This window comes from Dryobates pubescens, chromosome Z (assembly GCF_014839835.1).
Source record: "Dryobates pubescens isolate bDryPub1 chromosome Z, bDryPub1.pri, whole genome shotgun sequence".
Taxonomy (NCBI): Eukaryota; Metazoa; Chordata; class Aves; order Piciformes; family Picidae; genus Dryobates; species Dryobates pubescens.
Window position 1 is genome coordinate 96,452,347 of NC_071657.1, and position 23,253 is coordinate 96,475,599.

Below are 23,253 nucleotides of genomic sequence, written 5' to 3' on the forward strand. Positions count from 1 at the left end.
AATACAAACAGTTTCCTTTAAATATGAATTATTTCATCTGCTTTTAGATCAACAATATCTAGAACTTGTAGATTCTATCCTGCATTATTTCTACTTACCTGATGTAACCTGATATACTCAATAAAAAAAAATAATAATTTTTTTTTCCTTTTTCATAAGTTTGGATTCTTGGAAGAAAGGCCCAACAATTTAATAAAACTTTTTACAGTGCAGCTTAACAGTTGTCACTTATTCTTTTCCTCTCATATCAAAAACATTACTATATTACAATCACATTTGTAATTCTCCTTCTTAACACATGATAAGCTCGACATCTTTTGGCTAAGAAAGGAGGCTTAAGTAGCAATAAAGCAGTAGTGTAATTACAAGTAAGTAATTACAACTATACTGCACAAATAGGAGTTATCCTACAGATCAGTTTTGCATAGAATTTTTATTCTTTAGAAAGACAGTATTTTAGCCAAAGAGGCTCATTGAAGAGAGCAACAAGTTTAAATACAAAGCAGCCACATAACAATGTACTGAAATAAGTCACTCAGCTGTAACAAGAAATACCACTCAAAGAACAGGAGAGTTCACATACAATCTTTAATAGGAAAAGTCCTTGAAATGACATTTATGAAAAGAATGACACAAACAAATACTAAAATCTTCCTACAACTTCAGAAAAGTAAGTAAAGCTTCTCATAAATAATTTTCAGCATTTCCTCAAAGCTATGTGACATGGTAAGAATGTAGGTAAGAAAAATTTTTCAGAAAGAGCAAAAGATACACTGAACAGAACAAGTGCATCATTTACTATGTCCTAACTAAAAATTAGGCAAGGCATTACTCCTCATAAGAAGTAAATTGTAACAAGTTAAGGACAGGAACAGGAATTGTTACTCTGCCCTTACATCAGGTCACTACTGTTCAGGAGAAAAGCTTTTATATAAAAGAAAACCTGTGGCTGTAATCTATTGCTTTAAGCAGCTGCAAAGAATAGAATAATGGTGTAGTGCAAGACTAAAAATAGCAAAGAAAAATCCACTAACAACAACCAACCAACCAACCAAAACACAAACAAACAAAAACACCAAAACACTGTCCCAGCAGCTTTTGATAGAGTAGTTTAAAAACATCTTTTCTCCCTCAAGCAAAGTATGGTGAAAGCAGAACTCTTTGCATCCAACTATTGCTTGTTTGTTTTCCAGAACAACTAAGACTGTATAGAGTGCATTGGACTAAGTTCTTAAGCGCTAGGACTCTTCTTTGTCTGTGTACTTCAGCAGAGTAACTGAGGCCAGCCTTCAACTAGGGTGTCAGGCTAATAAGCAAGCAAACAGCTAGTAAATACAGTAAAGTCAACCTTGTGCCAATAGTAAATACAGAGAGGCAAGATGTTGCCATGATAACATACCTCTTGTATGGAGCGAGCTGCTGGCTTGTCTTGATGATTGGCCAGTATTAAAAACGGCAAAGTACATAACTGTGGGTGCTGCAGAGCAGAATGCAGTTCATTCCTAGCCGTTTCTAGATCATCTTCAGAGGAGGCACTGTCTAATACAAATATTACCCCTTGGGATCCTTGGTAGTAACGACTCCAGTATTTCCTGATATTGGCAGCCCCTTTCAAGACAATAACAGGAACTAATTAAAACAAGATCAATTAAATAAATTTAACACTTGTAGCTGAAAATAACCATTCTACTTAGAACAATCAAAGTAATGGACTGAACTTTCTCTCCTAAATAATCATCATTGAAAGAATTAAAAGGAAAAATTCAACCATAAATATAACACATACACACAAATGTCAAATTAACGTTACTTAAATAAGGAATTTGACTCAGGGAAGTTTTTGTCCCTGAAAGTTTCTGCTGCATTAATGAGTACTGGCAGAACTACCACGCTTCCAGTGCCACAGTTTAATATTTTACCTGCCCACTAAAATACCTTGGTACTAATACCTAAATTTTTGTCCATTCTTCCTAACATAGACTTGCAGGTCCTTGCCACAAGCTGCAGCTTCCATCATGGCAATTGCTATTTTCTGAACATAAGGTCTTTCAGTTAATCTCCAAACCATAAGGCAAACACTTCATAGTTGGGGAAAAAGGTGTCAGGAAAGTCTATTAAAGTAATCTGACACTTGATGAGGAGAATTGTGATACAATAGTGAGTCATACAGTGAATGAATATCTATGCTGACAACATGCAAAGACATTAATTTCAACTTCTTTTGCACTGTCAGCCACACTTAAGAATTCTGGAAAAGCCCAACAGTAGACACAAGTGACTGTACACACTTAATATGCCACAGTAGTTTTTAGGCTACTGTTCAGCAGCACTCAGCTATCTCAATAGAAGCCAAGCAGTGAGATTATCTACAGAAAGCTTTTGTGTCCCCTGGAGAGCAGTATGTATTGTAACACTGAGGCAGGAAAAAATGTATTTTAAAAAAATCATATTTGACAGCTGTCAAAATATTTAAGCTATGATCTGGACAAGGGCTATTCTTTGTATGCCTGAATGTGGCACTACACTCATGGGGACTAACACTAAAAAGCGATATACAGCAATACTCTAGTAGAAAACTTGACATGTCTGCAATACAGTGATTTGCAGAAATGTGCTAGAGGTACCCTACAAACATTTCTCGTACTTTGGCTGAGAAAGAAGTGAACGTTAATGTAGTCAGTGTGCTGTGTTACACCTACCCTGGTGGGAAGGGTTGCAAGAGCCCTCCCTCCCCCAGGAGACAAAAGAAACCTGAACCAGGTGGATTTTGCTTCCCCCTCCCAGGAGGAGGGGTCCCCCGGGTCTAAGTTGGTCTGTTCCTCTCCCCCTTCCTGTCCAGCAAGAAGCAAGACTATAAAGAGGAGGGCATGGCAGCCATCTTTTGCTCGGTTCCTGCCTCACCTATTTGAAAGGACCCACAGCTGCTGCCAGCCTCCTGGTTCTGTCACGTGGCCGGGCCTGATCTTGTCCCTGCCGCATCCACACTTCTCTAAAGGACTGAAATCCACATACATTGAGGGAGATACAAGGCCATCCAAATTTGGTTTTGTCTATTTTCCTATTCATCCTTATTCCTCACCCTTGTAAATCCTCTGTTATTGCTATCACTCCAGATTATTTTTTGGTAGATTAAACTCCAGTTAAGGCTCAAACCACCACAATATTTTGGTGCTCCAACATGGGGTTTGAAAAATAATATTTTATATGAAAAATAATACTTTGTTTGGAAAGATAGGATTGGAAGTAGAGATGTTGATTTTAAAGACTCTAGTGTTCCAAGCTTTTGCATGGGCTTTTGGCTGGATATTTTGGACCCATACCTACAAACTAATAACTTATCATGTGGTTTGGTTAATGACAGAGATGCTGCTTGACTGGATAAATACTTTACCGATGCAGTTGGGCATGTACCTCTTAAATTCTATGAATTTTACTGGCAGTGATAACTTCTCTGACATAGAGAATTTGTGAAGCAGGCTATGAAACTAACTGTGTAGATAAAAATGTCTTTGAGGGAAAATTGCCTTCTATAACAATATGCTCTATATTTTTTAATGCAATACTCATAATAGGATTCACTCTAGCCATGTGGGGAGGTAGAGGTGCTAACCCATTAAGAACTCTCTGCAGAAAGACAATGGGCATGATGCAGTCCTCTGTAAGCTCTGATAGCCGAGGGGTGGAATGTTGTGAACACTGTAAGAACTGTATAAACAGGGACACAAAGATGGAGGGGTCTGGTTGTAATAAGTGCTGCCCAGCTAAAAGGGCTGCCCAATCTCAGCCTCTGCCAGATCTCAGACTCAGCCCCAGACACAAGGGTTTGCCTCCCCACTGGCAGTTCCCCACTTAACCCTGATGCTCCTACCCACGTAGTTCCTCTAGCACCTGTCACCACACGCCAGAAAAAGATCCAAAAATCATCTCTAAACATGGATGGTGAGGAAGATGCATCAACAGGACCCAGCACACACAGATACCAATTAAAACTACAGAAAAGTTCTGAGCAACATACAGATACAAAATGAAAATACAATGCAACAGGATTACTGTAACATTCATATGATACTTAAAATATTTGCTTCATTTATACATTGTGCAACACACTAAAGGCCAAAAATAAAAAAAATCTACAAAGGAGTTTACACCATATACTTCAGGCATCAAACCAGAAATATTCAAATCTTGACAATGGAGTTACTATCTTCTCTGTATCAGCCACACTGGAAATATAAGCACTCTGTTTCTGTGTTCTGTGCCTAGCACAATTGAAGTAGCAAATGAACATTGGGAACACACACTTTCCTACAGAGAATAATGAAGCCATAGCTGGGGTTTTTTTACTTCCTACAAGAGATCTAAAGAGCTGATTACTTAAATGTAAATGGGCATGGGATTTAGTGAAGACCTCGCTTTATTTCTTCATTAATATTAACTAATTTCTGAAGAGGAGCATTACTTACACAGAAGAGTGATTGCATTGAAAGCTAATTCTGCATTTCTCCACCACTGGAATATCTACTTATTGTAGTTGTAAAGAGCTTCATAGCATCTGTTAGATGTTCCAGTCTTTCCAAACAGCTGTCTATGTCAGAACCAAGAAGAGCAATTTGCAGAGGGACACTATTTACATAGCCACACACAGCAGTGTCACAGGCATCTGGAGTATCACATTACTTTAAAAACGGTTAGAGAATAGCTTTCCATGAACTGAAAGGCCAACAATATGATCTCTTGGTTTTTTTCCTAGCAGCATAGATGTCTTATTTACTCTAAGGTTCAGACAGCTACTTTACAATCACATCACTGCCAGACCTTGAGTCTTATCTTTGTAACCATATTATTTCTAATGAGTAAAATTGTGTATTGAACTGCTGAGCATTTGACCTCTTGTATCCATGCACATGGAATAAAGCAGCTCATGGCAATCCTCATGAGGCACTGGAGCCAGAAAAGGTGGATGCCTGCTGATTTGTTGACATTACAATCCTGTCTTTTTTGGTTCAGGTTCTTCAGCTGCTCAAGTTTGTTTCTCCACATTAACTGTTGCAAAAGCAACATCAAAGTGTAGTAGTCCTTTTCTCTACAGCCCTGGCCAGTCATCATGGCATAGTTATAAAAAACAACTAATAATGTCCAACAAAAGTTAGTATTTCCTTGAGGATCTTCCACCCGAATAGTGACCTGCTCTGAACTTGCCTACACTTCAATTCTCAGGAATTCACACCCTGAGGTTTAAGAATTAAAATTTTAAAAAATATTTAAAAAATGCACTAAGTAGATAGGGAAATCTGTACCTTGGGATGCCATTTTAACTCATTTTCCTGGCAAATGCACTTGAAAAACTAATTTCTGGCATTGGTAAACTATGAGCAACTGGAAATCAGTTTCTACAAGACAAGTGGGCTTATAGTCTTTCACCGTAACTCTTCACATTCAAGGAGCACAAACAGGTCTCAGCTTCTTTCTCCAGAGCATTAGGTAGGACCTTGTGATGTTATCCCGGGCAGGCAATGCTGGCCTGTTTATAGTGATCCTGCCATTGCACCGAATGGTATGACATACTCAGTCTTACACAGTAAGCAGTTTTTCCTAAAGTTACAGTTTAGCATAGACCACCCTCCATGGATGAGAAAGTGGTGGGTGGCGAAGGACCAGGGTGGTGAGATAAGGAAAAGGGGAAGTGAGTTGCGTAGAAGCAGGGAAAAGAAAACAGAAAAATTCAAAGTAAGGAAACACAGTCTACAGACATCAGGAAAATATAACAATTTGTACTACACCTAGGGAACCTATTGTGGGAAAAGTTCATTAAAATGTGACATTTGGTGTAGAATTTTCCTCTGACACATGCAAGTTGCCTAGGTTGTTTCTCTAAGGAATGAACCCATAGGAGTGGCTTGAGTCCTGTGAGGCAACCAAAACATCCCATGTAGAAATAAACTGAGAGAAAACAACAAAACATCACTACAATACAATCACACTACTTATTAGAAGAGGCAGTCCTCAAACAAACTTGAATTACTTTATGAAAGGGAAGTATTCCACATTCTCCTTATAGAGAAATTATAGTGATATAATTAAAAATTACAGTCATTCACCATTACTATGGGGCAAATTTACTCAACTAACTGTTCAGAATTTTACAAAGTGGTCATTTGTAACTTCTTAAAATATCAATAAGGGTATTAACACTGTCCATGATTTGTATTAGTGCCAACAGTATCCTCTCAAATATCACTTTGAAAAGTGAGGAGAAAAGTTTTGGAGTTAGGTGCAGTTTAACACACATCCAAAACAGCCTCCACAGTTATGCACTCCTGTACATTACGCAAAATGCAGAGATGCAAATTTTCCTTCCCACTACAAATTCTTCTGTTTACATCTTCATTCATAGCAGATTGAGGCTCTCATCAATTCCCACTTTTTCTGTTCAAGAGAACAGAACATATCATTACAAGAAAAATTCACTGAAAGCAATTTAAAGGTGTCAAATTTGTTACTTGTCAAACTTGCAGCAAGTCTCCATCAAGAGCACAATGAATGTCACGCAGCCCTTGCTTCAATATAGTCTAGCCTGTGCATGAAAGCTTTCATTCACCTCAAAATACATCACAGTTCTGGAAAAGTTATAGCCTCAAATTCAGGGAAGAACTTGTCTTCATTCCCCACCAAAAATATTTAACCTGGGGCCATGAAAGAATGCAACCAGTTTTCGTATCACTTCAAATATAACATCCACTCACATGAAATAAAGACATCTGTTTATTTTGAATGGTTCAGAGCTAATTTAAAAAATCATACAGTTAATGCCTCTGCCAATATTAAACAAACAATTTCTAATTAGCAAAAAGTTCAAAGAAGATATCAACTGTGACAAAATCTTTGCACGGAAGACTGGCCGAATAAGAAGAAAAGGGAGAAAGAAATCTATTGTCTCTTCTTGCAAAAATTATTAAATACACCCTACCCTCCCACCCAAAGTTTATAAAAACAGTTTTGAAATAACCATTTTAAAATCTACATAAGGTTTATAACTTCACTTCTCATAATTTATATAGAATACATAGGATAAACCAGGTTGGAAGAGACCTTCAAGATCATCGCGTCCAACCCATCAACCAATCCAACCCACCTAAACCTAATTTCCTCAATAAGGAAAACTTCTTTTCTCTAGCAATCAGAAAAATGTCCAAATCATAGAAATCTTAACACATGTTAAGAGATATGGCTGCTTCTTGTCTATCTCAGCCATATTTTTTATGTAGGGGTCCCAGTATTCCCCTTGAATAAATACAGGACAGATATTTGGGGTGTTTTAGGTTCGTTTTTTTGCTTGTTTGTTGGGGGGCTTTTTGTTTGGTGGGGTTTTTTGTGTTTGTTATTAATACACCAGCCTATCAGCTCCTTTTTACTACAAACAAAGCTATAAACCATTTCCAAGATACATGCTTCACATGTAAATGCAATTTGTCTACAATGACAGATATCACCCCCAGATAAAGAAGCTTCCTGATCATGTAATATCAGTCATCATTTGATAGCTATTTTGTGTTGCTACTACTTAACAGTAAGTGGCAACAGAGATGCTAGCACAAAACCTTCCTCAAGGTTCAAAATCCCAGCGCTTTTACTTCCTAGGGTTTAAAACCAAGTGATCACAGCCACTTTTGCTAGTCTTTCAGGCAGTGCACTCCTGAAACCATACACAAAGCATCACAGCAGTAAAGTGGCAGGTTTTCTCTCTGAAAGAGGAAAATTCCAAAACTGGTGGGTGAGCTACATTCACTGCAGCAATTCAACAAAAAAGTAAATGAACAGAATTAAAGAAACAAAATACAACCCACATTCAAATATTTTCTGCCTTTATGCTCAACATACACATAAAGTACAAATGCACTTAATTTTATTGTGCTTACTTCAATTTTTCTTATGAAGCTGAGGTTTATAGAAACCAACTCTGGTTTCTATATCTGATATCTGCTTTACAGGCTCATCCAGTAACCTTGAAGTCAAGACTTCAGTATTTTCCCTGTTAACTAAATTAGGTGCCATCTCCAACTCTGAATCTCCACCTACTCTCTAACTTTAAAGTGTTAGCACAAGCCCCAGGTTGCAAGCACTTGGAAGTTTAAAAAAACCAAAAAACATATTTACACTTCTCTGCAGAAAATCAGTATGATCTACATAGTCATGTGTATTTTACTATCATCTTAAACCACATAATTTCAAACAAAAATCTACTAAAGTTCATTTCAAATATTCATTAGAACATATCAGCAGGTAACGTGAAGGCAATAAAATAGAATTAACCAGGTTGGAAAAGACCTTCGAGATCATCAAGTCCAACCTATCACCCAACATTATCTAATCAACTAAACCAGGGCACCAAGTGCCTCATCCAGTCTCCTCTTAAACACCTCCAGCGATGGTGACTCCACCACCTCCCTCAGCAGCCCATTCCAATGGGCAATAACTCCTTCTGTGGATAACTTCTTCCTAACATCCAGACTAACCCTCCCATGGTGCAGCTTGAGACTGTGTCCTCTTCTTCTATTGGTGATTGCCTGGGAGAAGAGACCAACCCCCACCTGGCCACAACCTCCCTTCAGGTAGTTGTAGACTCCCCTGAGCCTCCTCTTCTCCAGGCTAAGCAATCCCAGCTGCCTCAGCCTCTTCTCATAGGGCTTGTGTTCCAAACCCCTCACCAGCTTTGTTGCCCTTCTCTGGACACGTTCTAGCAACTCAACATCTTACCTAAACTGAGGGGCCCAGAACTGGACCCAGGACTCAAGGTGTGGCCTAACCTCTTTAACATCTTCATTGATGATATGGATGAGGGGGTTGAGTCAGCCATCAGCAAGTTTGCAGATGACACCAAGCTGGGAAAACATGTTGGTCAGTTAGAGGGTAGAAAGGCTCTGCAGAGGGACCTCGACCAACTGGACAGATGGGCAGAGTCCAATGGGATGGCATTTAACAAGTCCAAGTGACGGGTGCTGCACTTTGGCCACGGCAACCCCATGCAGAGCTACAGGCTGGGGTCAGAGTGGCTGGAGAGCTGCCAAACAGAGAGGGACCTGGGGGTGCTGATTGCTACCCACCTAAATATGAGCCAGCAGTGTGCCCAGGTGGCCAAGAGGGCCAATGGCATCCTGGCCTGTATTAGGAATAATGTGGCCAGCAGGAGCAGGGAGGTCATTGTGCCCCTGTACTCTGCATTGGTTAGGCCACACCTTGAGTCCTGTATCCAGTTCTGGGCCCCTCAGTTTAAGAAGGACATTGAAACACTTGAATGTGTCCAGAGAAGGGCAACAAGGCTGGGGAGAGGCCTTGAGCACAGCCCTATGAGGAGAGGCTGAGGGAGCTGGGATTGTTTAGCCTGGAGAAGAGAAGGATCAGGGGTGACCTCATTGCCCTCTACAGCTACCTGAAGGGTGGTTGTAGACAGGAAGGGGTTGGTCTCTTCTCCCAGGCAACCAGCACTAGAACAAGGGGACACAGTCTCAAGCTGTGCCAGGGGAGGTTTAGACTCAAAGTGAGGAGAAAGTTCTTCACTGAGCGAGTCGTTCGTCATTGGAATGTGCTGCCCAGGGAGGTGGTGGAGTCACCGTCCCTGGAGGTGTTCAAGGGGAGATTGGACATGGCACTTGGTGCCATGGTCTAGTCTTGAGGTCTGGTGGGACAGGTTGGACTTGATGATCCTTGGGGTCTCTTCCAACCTTAGTTATACTGTGATACTGTAACCAGTGCTGAGTACAGGGGCACAATAACTTCCCTGCTCCTGCTGGCCACACTGTTCCTGATGCAGGCCAGGATGCCATTTGCTTTCTTGGCTGCCTGGGCACACTGCTGGCTCACATTCAGCCTATTATCAACCAGTATCCCCAGGTCCCTTTCTGCCTGGCCGCTCTCCAGCCACAATGACCCCAGCCTGTAGCTCTGCATGGGGTTGTTGTGGCCAATGTACAGAACCCGGCACTTGGATGTGTTAAATCTCATGCCGTTGGACTCTGCCCATCTGTCCAGTTGGTCGAGGACCCTCTGCAGGCCTCTCCTACAGTCTAACAGATCAACACCTGCCCCCAGCTTGGTGTCATCTGCAAACTTACTGATGATGGACTCAATGCCATCATCCAGATCACCAATAAAGATATTAAGGATCAGTGCTGGGCCAGTGCTGGGCCCCATGCTCTCTGGCAGACACCACGACTGAGTGGCCACCAGCTGGATGTGGCATCATTCACCACCACTCTCTGGGCTCAGCCCTCCAGCAACTTCCTAGCCCAGCAAAGAGTGCTGCTGTCCAAGCCATGAGCTGACAGCTTGGCCAGGCGTTTGCTACGGGGGATCATGTCAAAGGCCTTGCTGAAGTCCAGGTAGACTACATCCACAGCCTGCCCCACATCCACCAGGCAGTCACCTGATCATAGAAGGAGATCAGGTTGGTCAGGCAGGACCTGCCCTTCCTAAATCCATGCTGGCTGGGCCTGATCCCTTGGCCATCCTGTAAGTGCTGTGTGATTGCACTCAGGATGACCTGTTCCATAATCTTGCCTGGCACTGAGGTCAGGCTGACAGGCCTGGAATTCCCTGGCTCATCCAAACAGCTCTTCTTGTGTGTGGGCATCATGTTGGCCAGCTTCCAGTCATCTGGGACCTCTCTGGTGAGCCAGGACTGTTGAAAAATGATGGAGAGTGGCTTGGCAAGTTTGTCTGCCAGCTCTCTCAGCACCCTGGGACGGATCCCATCTGGTCCCATGGACTTGTGGGGATCCAAGTGGCTCAGCAGGTCTCTAACTACTTCCTCCCGGATTAGAGGGAAACTATACTGCTCCCTGACTCTATCTGCCATCTCAGGTGGCCAGTTGTCCAGAAGACTACCTATCCTGCTATTAAAAACTGAGGCAAAGAAGGTGTTAAATACCTCTGCCTTTTCATTGTCTTTTGTTACAATATTCCCCTCCATGTCCACTAAGGAGTGGAGGTTGTCCTTGCCCCTCCTTTTGCCATTAATATATCTGTAGAAGGATTTTTTTGTTGTCCTTCACAGCAGTGGCCAGTCTAAGCTCTAAATGGGCTTTTGCCCCTCTTTTTTCTACATGACCTAGCAACATCCTTAAACATTTCATGGGTTACCTCTCCTTCCTTCCAAAGATGATACATCCTCTTTTTTACCCCCTTAATTCTTTCAGAAGTTCATTGCCCATCCAGGCTGGCTATCTAACCTGGCAGCTCATCTTCCAGCACATTGGCACAGCCTGTTCTTGAGCCTTCAAGAATTCTTTCTTGAAGTAGAATACATACATAGAATAGAATACATACATAGAATAAACCAGGTTGGAAGAGACCTTCAAGATCATCGCGTCCAACCCATCAACCAATCCAACACCGCCCAAACAACTAACCCACGGCACCAAGCACCCCATCAAGTCTCCTCCTGAAAACCTCCAGTGATGGCGACTCCACCACCTCCCCAGGCAGCCCATTCCAATGGGCAATCACTCTTTCTGTATAGAACTTTTTTCTAACATCCAGCCTGAACCTCCCCTGGCGCAGCCTGAGACTGTGTCCTCTTGTTCTGGTACTGCTTGCCTGGGAGAAGAGACCAACATCCGTCTGTCCAGCCCTCCTAGACCCCTTTGCTTTTAAGGGCTGTTTCCCAAGGTACCTTCTGATTTATTTCCTTAAGTAACCTGAAGTCCACCCTCCAGAAGTCCAGAGAAGAGGTTTTGTTTATGTCCCTCTTACACACGATATCAAAAGGAAGATATGAAAATCATTTGCCAGTTCCTGTCTACCCATTACTCCATCTCCGCTCTTCTACCTCTACTAGAAGGCTCAGTAACAACCAGAAATTAAGAACCAGCAGCACAACTCCTCGGGTTGACAACTGCTGCCAGCAAAGCTCAGATGAACCCTCCCCTGGGTTGCTGTCACATGCTTGGTAACAGTGTGGGTTCTCTCAAATAAAGTTCAAAACACATCTTTCTCAAAGCCACTTCAGACTAGCTGGCATATAAAGAAAGCAGAAGCATACCACAGCTATGCATTTCTCTCTGATTAGCCCTTTTACTGACCAGCTCACAAAAGTTTGAATCCACTTTAGTCTTTGAAAGGATCAAGGCGTTTTCTGTCTAGAATCAAAAATAAAAACTGGGGTTATTTTTGTATGGGAGGGAGTTCATAAAATATAGGTATCCTTTCTGCTGCTAAACTAGGCTGATACAGCCTGCCCTTTGAGTCTGCCTGAAGAAGATGCAGATGAAAGTCCAACAAAGGCTTTTTAGCAATCCAAAATGTCTACTTTTCTGCTTGCTTTACTTATATTGTGTACAGCTTTGATATGCATTGTTTGCATGTTGTTGTTGTTGTGGTTTTTAATTAAGATAGGCAGCAAGTTGCCTATTCATACTGTAAAAAGCTGATCATGGAATAAAACTACTATATCCCAAAATTAGTGGAAAGATTCCTTCCTCAGGACTCATATTAGCAAGATCCATAAATATGTGGAAATGCTCTCTCTCATCTATGAAATGAGGAAATAATGTGACAGCCTGGGCTTAGGCACCATTTGAACAGCAGGCCAAGTATGATTGACAGCAGACCTAACTTTAATGCTTTCAGAAGCTGAATGTCTCTGTGTGACTCAGCCTGGACAGCACATCATGGTCATCTAAAAATTTCACCTTCTGAGATGTTCTGTAAACTGTTAGGTGCAGCACTGTCAGAAATGGCATTGCATACACTTCATAACCAGATTTTGTAAAGTGTTGCTTTTAGTCAAATACAAAGCAATCAAATCTTCACACTGCATTAGTCTGCCGCAGAGAAGATGACTTAGCATGGTATTTACTTGTGGGATCAGTTTTCTAATGACTAACTATATAAAATTTTAGCTGCTTTGCCACACTGTGTTGCTACAAGTTGTTCAGAACTCCGCTCCATCTCCATATAGCAGAGGAGAGTGCTTTCCTGTAACTACTAAAATGTAAATTCTACTTAATAGCTCAGCACTGTTTTCTCTTTCCTTTCTCATTTTTACAAAAGGCAGACTCTACCGGACAACTGTTCCCATCTTCTCCAGTATTTCATATTTTCCATTCAACTTAGATGGCAAAATGGTGTGACTCTCCTCCTTTCTTTTCCTCTGCTCTTTACTTCCAAATCAAGGCTCTGTTTAATCAATCCTATTTAAAGCTACTTTTCACAAGTTCTCACCTAGTCAGTTAATTCAGCTGGCCTAAGAATGTGAGTTTATGACTTTGCTCATTATCTTTGAAGATACACCAGTGAGGAGGACAGTTCTCATCTCTCTTCCCCTAAGCATGCTCAACAAACTGGAGACTTGAGCGTGCCTGATACTAAGTATTCCGCTTTTGCTAAGCACTTAATATACATAGAATACATAGAATAAACCAGGGTGGAAGAGACCTTCAAGAAGTTTGACTGAGATTGACTACACAACATGTTGATCCTCTGTGCTAGTGAAAAAGGTCTTTGGGTGGATTACAAAAATCTAACACAAACACATGATAATATGTTTTAGTACATAGAACACAGAATGTTGCTAAAACCTGTAACATGTTCTTAGTATTTTTAAACTTGGTAAGAAGAGAAAAAACTGTCCACATTCAGAATCATCATATTTAATATGACCAGGCTCAGTATTTGGCTTCTCATTAGTAGTTTCTATTTACAAGATAGCAAACTAAGTTATAAAATACACTTATTCTAGGGGGAAAAAATATTATTCAAACAAACAAACAAACACACACGCCAACAAAAAAAACCCCAAACACCAGTAAAGTATTAGCTGATCTCCAGAATGGACCCAAAATCTCCATTTAGGCCTGAGTAATTATCTATGTCACAACATATGCCATGTCTTCACATTCTGTTTTGACAGTACTGCAACAGCAAATGACTGAACACACTGAATAAATGGTGGTTTCAGGCACCATCTCTAGGCTAGAATTTGTTAGAACCAAAGAAAAAGCTTCTTGCTGCCTTTATACTTTCATTACCTGTCTTGAGAATAAACTTCAGCATTTAGCATCCCTAATTTCTTTTAACAAAAACACTTGTTAGACCCTTCCAAATGACAAATGTTTTGCCTTGTTTTCCCAGACTTTCCCCACTCTCCCTTATGTTCACTATAACCAATCTCACCCTCTATTACCACTAGAGATTGCTGCGCTGTAACAGAAAATAGCCAACTCTAATTTCTCTGAATATCATTACTCACCTGAATTGCATAATACAATATATATCCAGATATCCCAGTAACAGCACACTCTGAATGTGGACTAAGACACAGCACATCATCATAGTAATCCAAATATTATTTTATGGACTACATTTTTGGACACAGAAAGTTGTTTTTTCTCGAATATCTCAGTGATAAGGGGAGGGTAGTGATAAAGGGGGGTATTATTGGTGTATGAGAAAGACAATGGTAAGTTCAATATGGTCAATAAATAAAGCACAATTTCCTTTTAAAGTAATTCAAGCGGAGTTTTTATTTGAAAGCCACCTATACTCTTACTTATTCAGGATCAAATTCAATGTTTTTAAATTAAATGTTTAACATCTATGAAATTGGATAAAACCTTATTTTCTGATAGAAAGGCAGCCTAAGCTAGGAAACAGACCAAATTTAAAAAAAAAAAAAAAAAGAAGAAGGAAAGAAAGAAACATGATTATTTCTCTTCCTTTTTATACTCTAGTACCATATACTTCAAATGAAAAATACCACAGAAAACTTTGTTCTGTCTCCCTAATCCAAAAAGCTAGGGAAAAGATAGTTTCATCTTTTCCTGCTCTAATTGTTTCCCCCAAAATTTGCTGGAAATTTTATAATCCCTACAGAAGAAATAAAAGTTGGCTTCACTAGGAGCTCCAGAAGGCAGCCAGCACAGTAAAAACTAGCACCATTTTTGACCTTGAGGAAGGACACTGCTTCAACCAAGCAAAACGGATACTACACAGGCAGCATCTGCTTCACATAACTGCTTAGCTGCTGAATAGAAGAACCTTGAAAAGCCTAACTTCTGCTGTAAGATTTTTAAATCTTGTCTGTATGAAGACATACAAATTTAAAAGACAATTTTAAATTAGAGTACAAAAAATTAAAAGTATATACAACTTCATGCTTGGAAAAATATGCAACCATGGACAGCAATCATCAAAACCAGATGTCTTTCTACCTTCCTCCTAGTTTCCAAGATCAAACATCTGGATAAGACCTCATCCCACAGTAAAATGTATGTAGATAACAATGCAATAACAAACCAGGAATAAGAACAAAACTGTGGGCTTCTCTTCCCCACCAGAAGGAGAAATTCTCCAAAGTAAGATTTAGCAGTAATAAAATATGCAAGATTCTTTACATTTTATAAAGCAACAAGAGAGAAACCCTGCAGACTCCAGAAAGCTCAGTCTTTACCTTCATCAAACAGGAATGCATCTCCTAACTAGAAGATTAAATGCTGACCACCTAATTCTGGAAGAAAACCAAAGTTTTGGAAGCTTGCCCTAGCTCACTTATCTAGGCAATGAAAACCTACCAGGATTTGCATTTTTCTCAGATATCTCATAGGAAAAGCAGATTACACCATTACTGAGTAGAGACATACAAGCACCCACAAAGAGAAAAGAAAAAAAGAAACAAAGAAAGGTAAAGTAAAAAACATCTGACAATCCTTCTGTCTTCAGGAAGAGATAAATGTGTGAAAATACAAATCAATACTCTGTATTACTTCAGGACATCCTGTCATAAAATATCAAAGTACTCCACTGAAATAAGGTTTCTCATAACACACACACCTGCATAAAATTGAAGTTGTATGATCAGAAAAGTTTAAGACTTTAACAAGTATATAATCATAGAATCAATAAGGTTGGAAAAGACCTCAGGGATCATCAAGTCCAACCTGTCACCCAACACCTCATGACTACTAAACCATGGCTTCAAGTGCCACACCCAATCCTTTTTTGAACACCTCCAGGGATGGTCATTCCACCATCTCCCTGGGCACCCCATTCCAATGGCAAACAACTCTTTCTGTGAAGACTTTTCTCCTCACCTCGAGCCTACGCTTCCCCTGGCACAGCTTGAGAATGTGTCCTCTTGTTCTGGTGTTGGTTGCCATGGGTTAGTTGTTTAGGTGGTGTTGGATTGGTTGATGGGTTGGACGCGATGATCTTGAAGGTCTCTTCCAACCTGGTTTATTCTATGTATTCTATGTATTCTATTCTATGGTTGCCTGGGAGAAGAGACCATCCCTAACCTGCCTGTAACCTCCCTTCAGGTAGTTGTAGAGAGCAATATGGTCTCTTCTGAGCCTCCTCTTCTGCAGGCTAAACAATCCCAGCTCCCTTAGCCTCTCCTCATGGGGCTTGTGCTCAAGGACTCTCACCAGCCTTGTTGCCCTTCTCCAGACACATTCATGAGTCTCAATGTCCTTCTTAAATTGAGGGGCTCATAACTGGACACGGTACTCATGGTGTGACCTAACCAGTGCTGAGTACAGCACTGGTATAGAACACTGCTACAGAATACTAAAAAGTGAATTCTTAACGCAAAAACTGCACTTATCTATATGAATTACATAGTTCACTGAGGCTAAGCATCAGAATATATAAACTGGGCTGTAAATTATTAACCCTATTTAAAAAAAAATTCCAAATAGAGCAGATAACATACTCAAGGAGAACAAACATCATCCCTGTGGTGTGGTAACTTTATCAAAGTAAAATAGCTGTTTTTGTAGGATACATGCACAAACAAGAATATGTGTGTTTCAATCCATGGACTAGTGGTAGTGAAGAGGAAATGCTATCCTTTTAATATGTGCTTATCTCAAAGCATTCTTGAAACCATTTCAGATAAGACAACCATCATGAAATTCGATTTGACCTCATTGAAGTTCCTTCAAGAATCAAGTTAACTTCTACTCCTAAACACTTAAGAGAGGCTTCAGCCTTGATGAAAATCTAGTGGACATCCTCAAGATTCATTCTACTACACTTAAGCAGATAATAAAGACCACCTTCATAAGTTCTAGAATATAAAGATCTAAATTTTTTTTCATTAAACATTAGACAAAATTAGGCTCCACAAGCACTCTCATTAGGATAGTATTTTCTTGCTTTTAACAGAACTCTCTCGTGATCACTTAAGACTGAGGGTCAGAACTGGACAGCCAAATTGCTTACTTCTGTACAGACAACTGAAAAACATCACAACCACAAAGCAACCGTGCTTCTAAAACCCAACCAGCCCAACAAGAGAACAGATCTCAAAGAATGTAACCAATTGGAAGCTGACTGTCTTTGCAAGACTTTTCAGTGATGCAGCATATATATAAGTTTTGCTAAATGTTCACAGTTGCCTCAGCCACTGCTTGTAAATAAAAGCTTATACACTTAACAGACTCAGGGAACACTCCATTGTGCTGCCACGTGAGCCATCCTACAATTGTAGACCAGTTCATATTTCCTTGAAACTTAATCACTGCAATCCAAGAAACACCACATGTACTCTACATCTGCCTCTCCTGCTTTTTACTTTTTGTTCTTAGTAGTCAGCATTTGTAACACTTTATCTGCTGTTGTGGAACACAAGTTTTGAATTCAAGCCACAGCAATCAATCATTTTAGAATTTAAAACAACTAAAAGTCTGATATGATACGATGAGATTTAGATACTGCAAGTTTGTGTAATCAAATGAATAAATGCTATACCTCCAAGTTCTTTTACGTTCAAGATGGCATTCTGGAATGGCACCGCTTTTATACTAAAACCTAAGAACAGAAATAAAGAGTATTAATAAGTTATTTCTTAAAGAAGCCATTTGAAAATCAACAGCATAAATTCAGAATATACTGCCTTTTTTTCCATAAAGAACCAGTAATTCTGTTTCATGATGATGTTTAGAAACAGCAACTGAGGAGAAGGGGAGAATAAAACATCATGAGCAATGAAGTTTGAAATTATACTATTACATACCTGGCACATATAAAATTCAGCACAAATCTTTCATCCTGACTGTCTACCATTTGGTAAAGAGTTAGTATGGAATATACCTTTATAAAATCTGACAATGCATCTGTAAACGAACTTTTGTTTTCAGGTGATCCTCCTGCATTTTTAGGAGATGCAATGCAAGTAACTTTTTTCTTACATTTAAATTTCACAGATTTTGGTTATACCTAGAGTATTAATCACGTCTATAAATGTCATTAAGAGAAACATCCTTTTACAGACCCAGTGGTACATATTAAAATGATTAAGCACAATAGAAGCATCCCTTCACTGAAAATTCATCCAGCCAAGAGAAACAGAATATGAAAGGCTTCCAGCAATCCAACAATACATTATGTATTATATTCTGCATGTTTAGTGCATACATAGAGAGTACATACTTTAGATAGGAAAGTTATGTCTGCTGTTTTAGCATAAAATGTCCAGATGGACTTCAAATTTATTTCCATCTAGCACAAGCAGTTCCAGTTCACATACCTGTGAACTGAGTAAAGACAATTAAAAAAAAGAAGTTTCACTCCAAGTTTATTAGCTATCAACATAAAGATATTTTTTTTCTTCCTAGATCACACCAAATAAGATATTCCAGTGCTGCAACCACTGTCCATTCCAGAACCACAAAAGAAAGTGAGAGAGAATAATTATGGAACATTTTAGTTGTTGTTGTTTTAAACCCTAAATTCTTCTCAGAAAGGAGTTTAAACTGGAATGGACATGAGTGGTATTGATAAGAACAGCAAAAACAAAAGTTACACTTTGAAAATACCTAACTGGAGATGCTGCACTGTATTTTTGGATACTCAACGGTATTTTCTGATATAGCACAGATATGGTCCATACAGGTAGATTTGTTAGAAGCTGAATCAGCCTAGATGTGCATCATTTTGGTTTGGATGCTGCCTAAATTTTTGTAGAGTCCAGTTTAACTTCTCAGGTTGCCTAACTAAATAACAGTATTTTGTTCCCACCATCTAGAAACACGCAAAAAATTTCCTTAGTTCATTTGATAGATCTATACTGTTATTCACATTGCTGTTACTGTTTATTTCAGGGTTTAAAGTGTTAAAGCATAACTTGCACTAATTCCAGGTGAACTTAAAAGCTAAAGCTCAGAAGTGTGAGAGGAAACTGCTGGCTAAGCTGTCAGCTTGTGGCTTGGACAGCAACACTCTGTGCTGGGTTAGGAACTGGCTGGAGGGCCAAGCTCAGAGAGTGGTGGTGAATGGTGCCACAGCCAGCTGGCGGCCAGGCACCAGTGGCATCCCCCAGGGATCAGTGCTGGGCCCCATCCTCTTTAACATCTTCATTGATGATCTGGATGAGGGGGTTCAGTCAGTCATCAGCAAGTTTGCAGATGACACCAAGTTAGGAGCAGATGTTGGTCAGTTAGAGGGTGGAAAGGCTCTGCAGAGGGACCTCGACAGATGGGCAGAGTCCAATGGGATGGCATTTAACAAGTCCAAGTGCCAGGTGCTGCACTTGGCCATGGCAACCCCATGCAGAGCTACAGGCTGGGGTCAGAGTGGCTGGAGAGCGGCCAAACAGAGAGGGACCTGGGGGTGCTGATCGACACCCGCCTAAACATGAGCCAGCAGTGTGCCCAGGTGGCCAAGAGGGCCAATGGCATCCTGGTCTGCATCAGGAACAGTGTGGCCAGCAGGAGCAGGGAGGTCATTGTGCCCCTGTACTCTGCATTGGTTAGGCCGCACCTTGAGTCCTGTGTCCAGTTCTGGGCCCCTCAGTTTAGGAAGGACATCGAGACACTTGAATGTGTCCAGAGAAGGGCAACAAGGCTGGGGAGAGGCCTTGAGCACAAGCCCTATGAGGAGAGGCTGAGGGAGCTGGGATTGTTTAGCCTGAAGAAGAGAAGGCTCAGGGGTGACCTCATTGCCCTCTACAACTACCTGAAAGGTGGTTGTAGCCAGAAAGGGGTTGGTCTCTTCTCCCAGGCAACCAGCACCAGAACAAGGGGACACAGTCTCAAGCTGTGCCAGGGGAGGTTTAGACTCAAAGTGAGGTGTTCAAGAGGAGATTGGACATGGCACTTGGTGCCATGGTCTAGTCGTGAGGTCTGTCGAGACAGGTTGGACTCGATGACCCTCAAGGTCTCTTCCAACCTTTGTGATACTGTGATACTGTGAAATACGTAAAAGGCTGAATTACTCTGTAAGTTCCCTCTAGCTTTTTGAGTTAGGCACTGACATCTCCACACAACGAATTGTCAGATCTCTTTAATGTTGCCAATAACACTAGTATGAAGGCAATGTGTTAATTATTCACCACTGGCAAAAACAAAAAAACAAACAAACAAACAAAAAGTATTCTTTTGTATCTGTTTCACTTTGTTTACTTACAGTTGTATTAAATAACCTTATGTGCTTCTAATTTAAACACGGATACAATGAAAATCAGTTAGGGTTGCTAAGGGACAGTCATAAATCTCAAGTCCATGAACCACAGCTACAATAAAAAGCCGTGTAACCATAAACACAAGTTACTTGCACCATACTCACTATCTCTTCTCTGAGTATATCAGCCTCAGTAAATCAGAACCTTAGTCACAGAAATAGATTTTTTCCACATCTATGAGCTAATCTGTTCTCTTTCATGGCTGTGCAGCCAGGTATTCCTTTTTCTCACTTGACATGTTTGTTTCTGGGCTTTTGTGGGTTTTGCTTGCTCTTTGCTTGTTTGTGTGTGTGTTTTTTTTAAATCAAAATACCTTTTCCAGTATCAGGCATTATACTATACTACCATAAGTATTAATTTTTGGGGGACTTAAGACACCTTGTAGCTGTGGTTATGACAGATTTTATGTGTCTTCTGAATGTCACAGAAACTTTCTGTAAACTGATTCTCTGATCTTAGTCTGCCCTTAAAACATACATAAACAATCCTCTCTTTCTCTCTGTTCTAAAAAGAAAGTATTATGACTAGAACAAAACATTCCCATCCAATTTATTCTTTTGGTTGGTGGCACATACCACAAGGCACTGCTGACCAAGTATAACAAATAAACACTAACTTCAGTTTCAGAATATTGCTGTCCCACTCTATTGTATAGCACATTCTCTTCTGTCCTTACAATGACTGTTTAAAACAAGTAAAAACAGAAGAATGAAACTTTTTAATGTGTGTCTACACTACACTGCTACTGCACATACCGAGTGGTTCTATGTATCATTATGCCACAGTGCATGTTTTGACTTCCAACACATTTCAAATTATATACTTTTATGGATATTCCCTCATATATGACTAAATAATGAAAGAGTAAGTGGTGGCAGCTTCAAAGCACTAGGTACTTTCAAAAGCAAGACAACTAAGCTCAAGTTTTGCTCTTTGCTACTTTTGCACTGTGTTTCAAAATTTATCTTTAGGCAACATACCAGCACACCATGGAATAAAGACAGCATCCTACCTGTGGTAGACACTATGTTATCCGGGCTTTCACTGCAAAGCTGTGACAGAAGACTTGTCTTGCCAGAACCAGTGAGACCTATGCAAACCAAGTCATATTCAGGTCGTGGTGGAGGTGGTCCCTTGCAGCAAAGTGCTCTAAAACACTGTCAGGACAGAGAAAAACAAAGGTTCTAAAAATCAAGTTTATAAACTTAAAGGCATTGTAGAGAAGCACATTATTATTCCTACCTACTATTTTGGCAAAAGCAGCAGTTAATAGGCTGAGACCACCTCAACCTGAATAGAATAAACAACACTGGAAGAGACCTTCAAGATCATCGTGTCCAACCTATCATCCGACATCACCTAACCAACTAAACCATGCAACCAAGCACCTTATCAAGTCTCCTCCTGAACACCTCCAGTGATGGTGACTCCACCTCCTCGGGCAGCCCATTCCAAAGAGCAATCACTCTCTGTGTAAAACTTCCTCCTAACCTCCAGCCTAAACCTCCCCTGGCACAGCCTGAGACTGTGTCCTCTTGTTCTGGTACTGGTTGCCTGGGAGAAAAGACCAACCTCTGCCTGTCTACAACCCCCCTTCAGGTAGTTGTAGAGAGAAATAAGGTCACCCCTGAGTCCTCCTCTTCTCCAGGCTAAGCAACCCCAGCTCCCTCAGTCTCTCCTCATAGGGCTTGTCCTCCAAGCCCCTCACAAACTTTGTTGCCCTTCTCTGGACTCATTCCAGCAAGTCAACCTCCTTCCTAAACTGAGGGGCCCAGAACTGGACACAGGACTCAAGGTGCGGCCTAACCAGTGCAGTGTACAGGGGCAGAATGACCTCCCTGCTCCTGCTGGCCACACTGTTCCTGATGCAGGCCAGGATGCCATTGGCCCTCCTGGCTGCCTGGGCACACTGCAGGCTCATGTTCAGCCTACCATCAACCAGCACCCTCAGGTCCCTCTCTGCCTGGCCGCTCTCCAGACACTCTGACCCCAGCCTGTAGCACTGCATGGGGTTGTTGTGGCCGATGTGCAGAACCCGGCACTGGAATCCAGAAAACCTTTGTAAGAAAATACATAGTTGTTAACTTTTCATTTAACCCTCCCAGAACTGGATTGACAAAGCGACATCCATTTCCTAAATAGAATAAACTGTGTGGGATAGCACGTGCTCACTTCAACTCTGTAGCTGCATATGCATGAATTTGCTTCCTGCGCTCATTTATTGCAATACTCAGTGTGAATATCAAAACAGCTCCTGTGCAACTGCTGGCTAGGCTCTAAATGTTGTCACAGGAAAATCTTTGCTTCATCAATATCTTTTGTGGGCTTGCTTTATCATGTGTTTTATTTCACAATAAATAAGCTGTTAGAGTACAGCTTATAAAGAAATAAATTTCGCTGGACAGAGAGCTCTCACTTTCCCTGGAAAATTATAAATGAATCACTACAAAAAGAATAAAATTCTCTTAAAGCCTACTTCAGAGTACTGTCCATGTCTCTTAGATAGTATTGCAAAAGGAGGCTGAGGTCATTTAAGATCTTAGTAAGGTTCATCAGACATGTCTATATACACAATATGAGAAAGTTTTACGTAAGAAGTTAAGGTATGGCATATAATTACCCACTAATGTCCCTGCCTATTTTTTTTCATTCTTTTTCCATTTTTACCACAAGTTTATCACTGCATTGGTTAAGAAACTCAGTCTTTACAAACTCAGCCTAGTTTGTCTACATGACTCACTGCAAGGATGTGTCATTGAGGGCTATTGGAGGAGCACAGAAACCAAACGGAAGTCCGA

General features: G+C 40.6%; 1 protein-coding gene across 2 annotated transcripts in view; it reads right to left on the reverse strand.

Moving 5' to 3' along the window:
- The window catches only part of ARL15 (ADP ribosylation factor like GTPase 15), a 260,425-nt gene that overhangs the window by 147,292 nt on the left and 89,880 nt on the right, over positions 1-23,253 (reverse strand). For both annotated transcript variants that reach the window (XM_054178803.1, XM_054178802.1), the window contains 3 exons: positions 21,468-21,612; positions 17,746-17,805; positions 1,400-1,608 (listed from right to left, as the gene is read on the reverse strand). In XM_054178803.1, the coding sequence (XP_054034778.1) occupies positions 1,400-1,608; positions 17,746-17,805; positions 21,468-21,612 (414 nt within the window). The remainder of the gene's footprint in view (positions 1-1,399; positions 1,609-17,745; positions 17,806-21,467; positions 21,613-23,253) is intronic.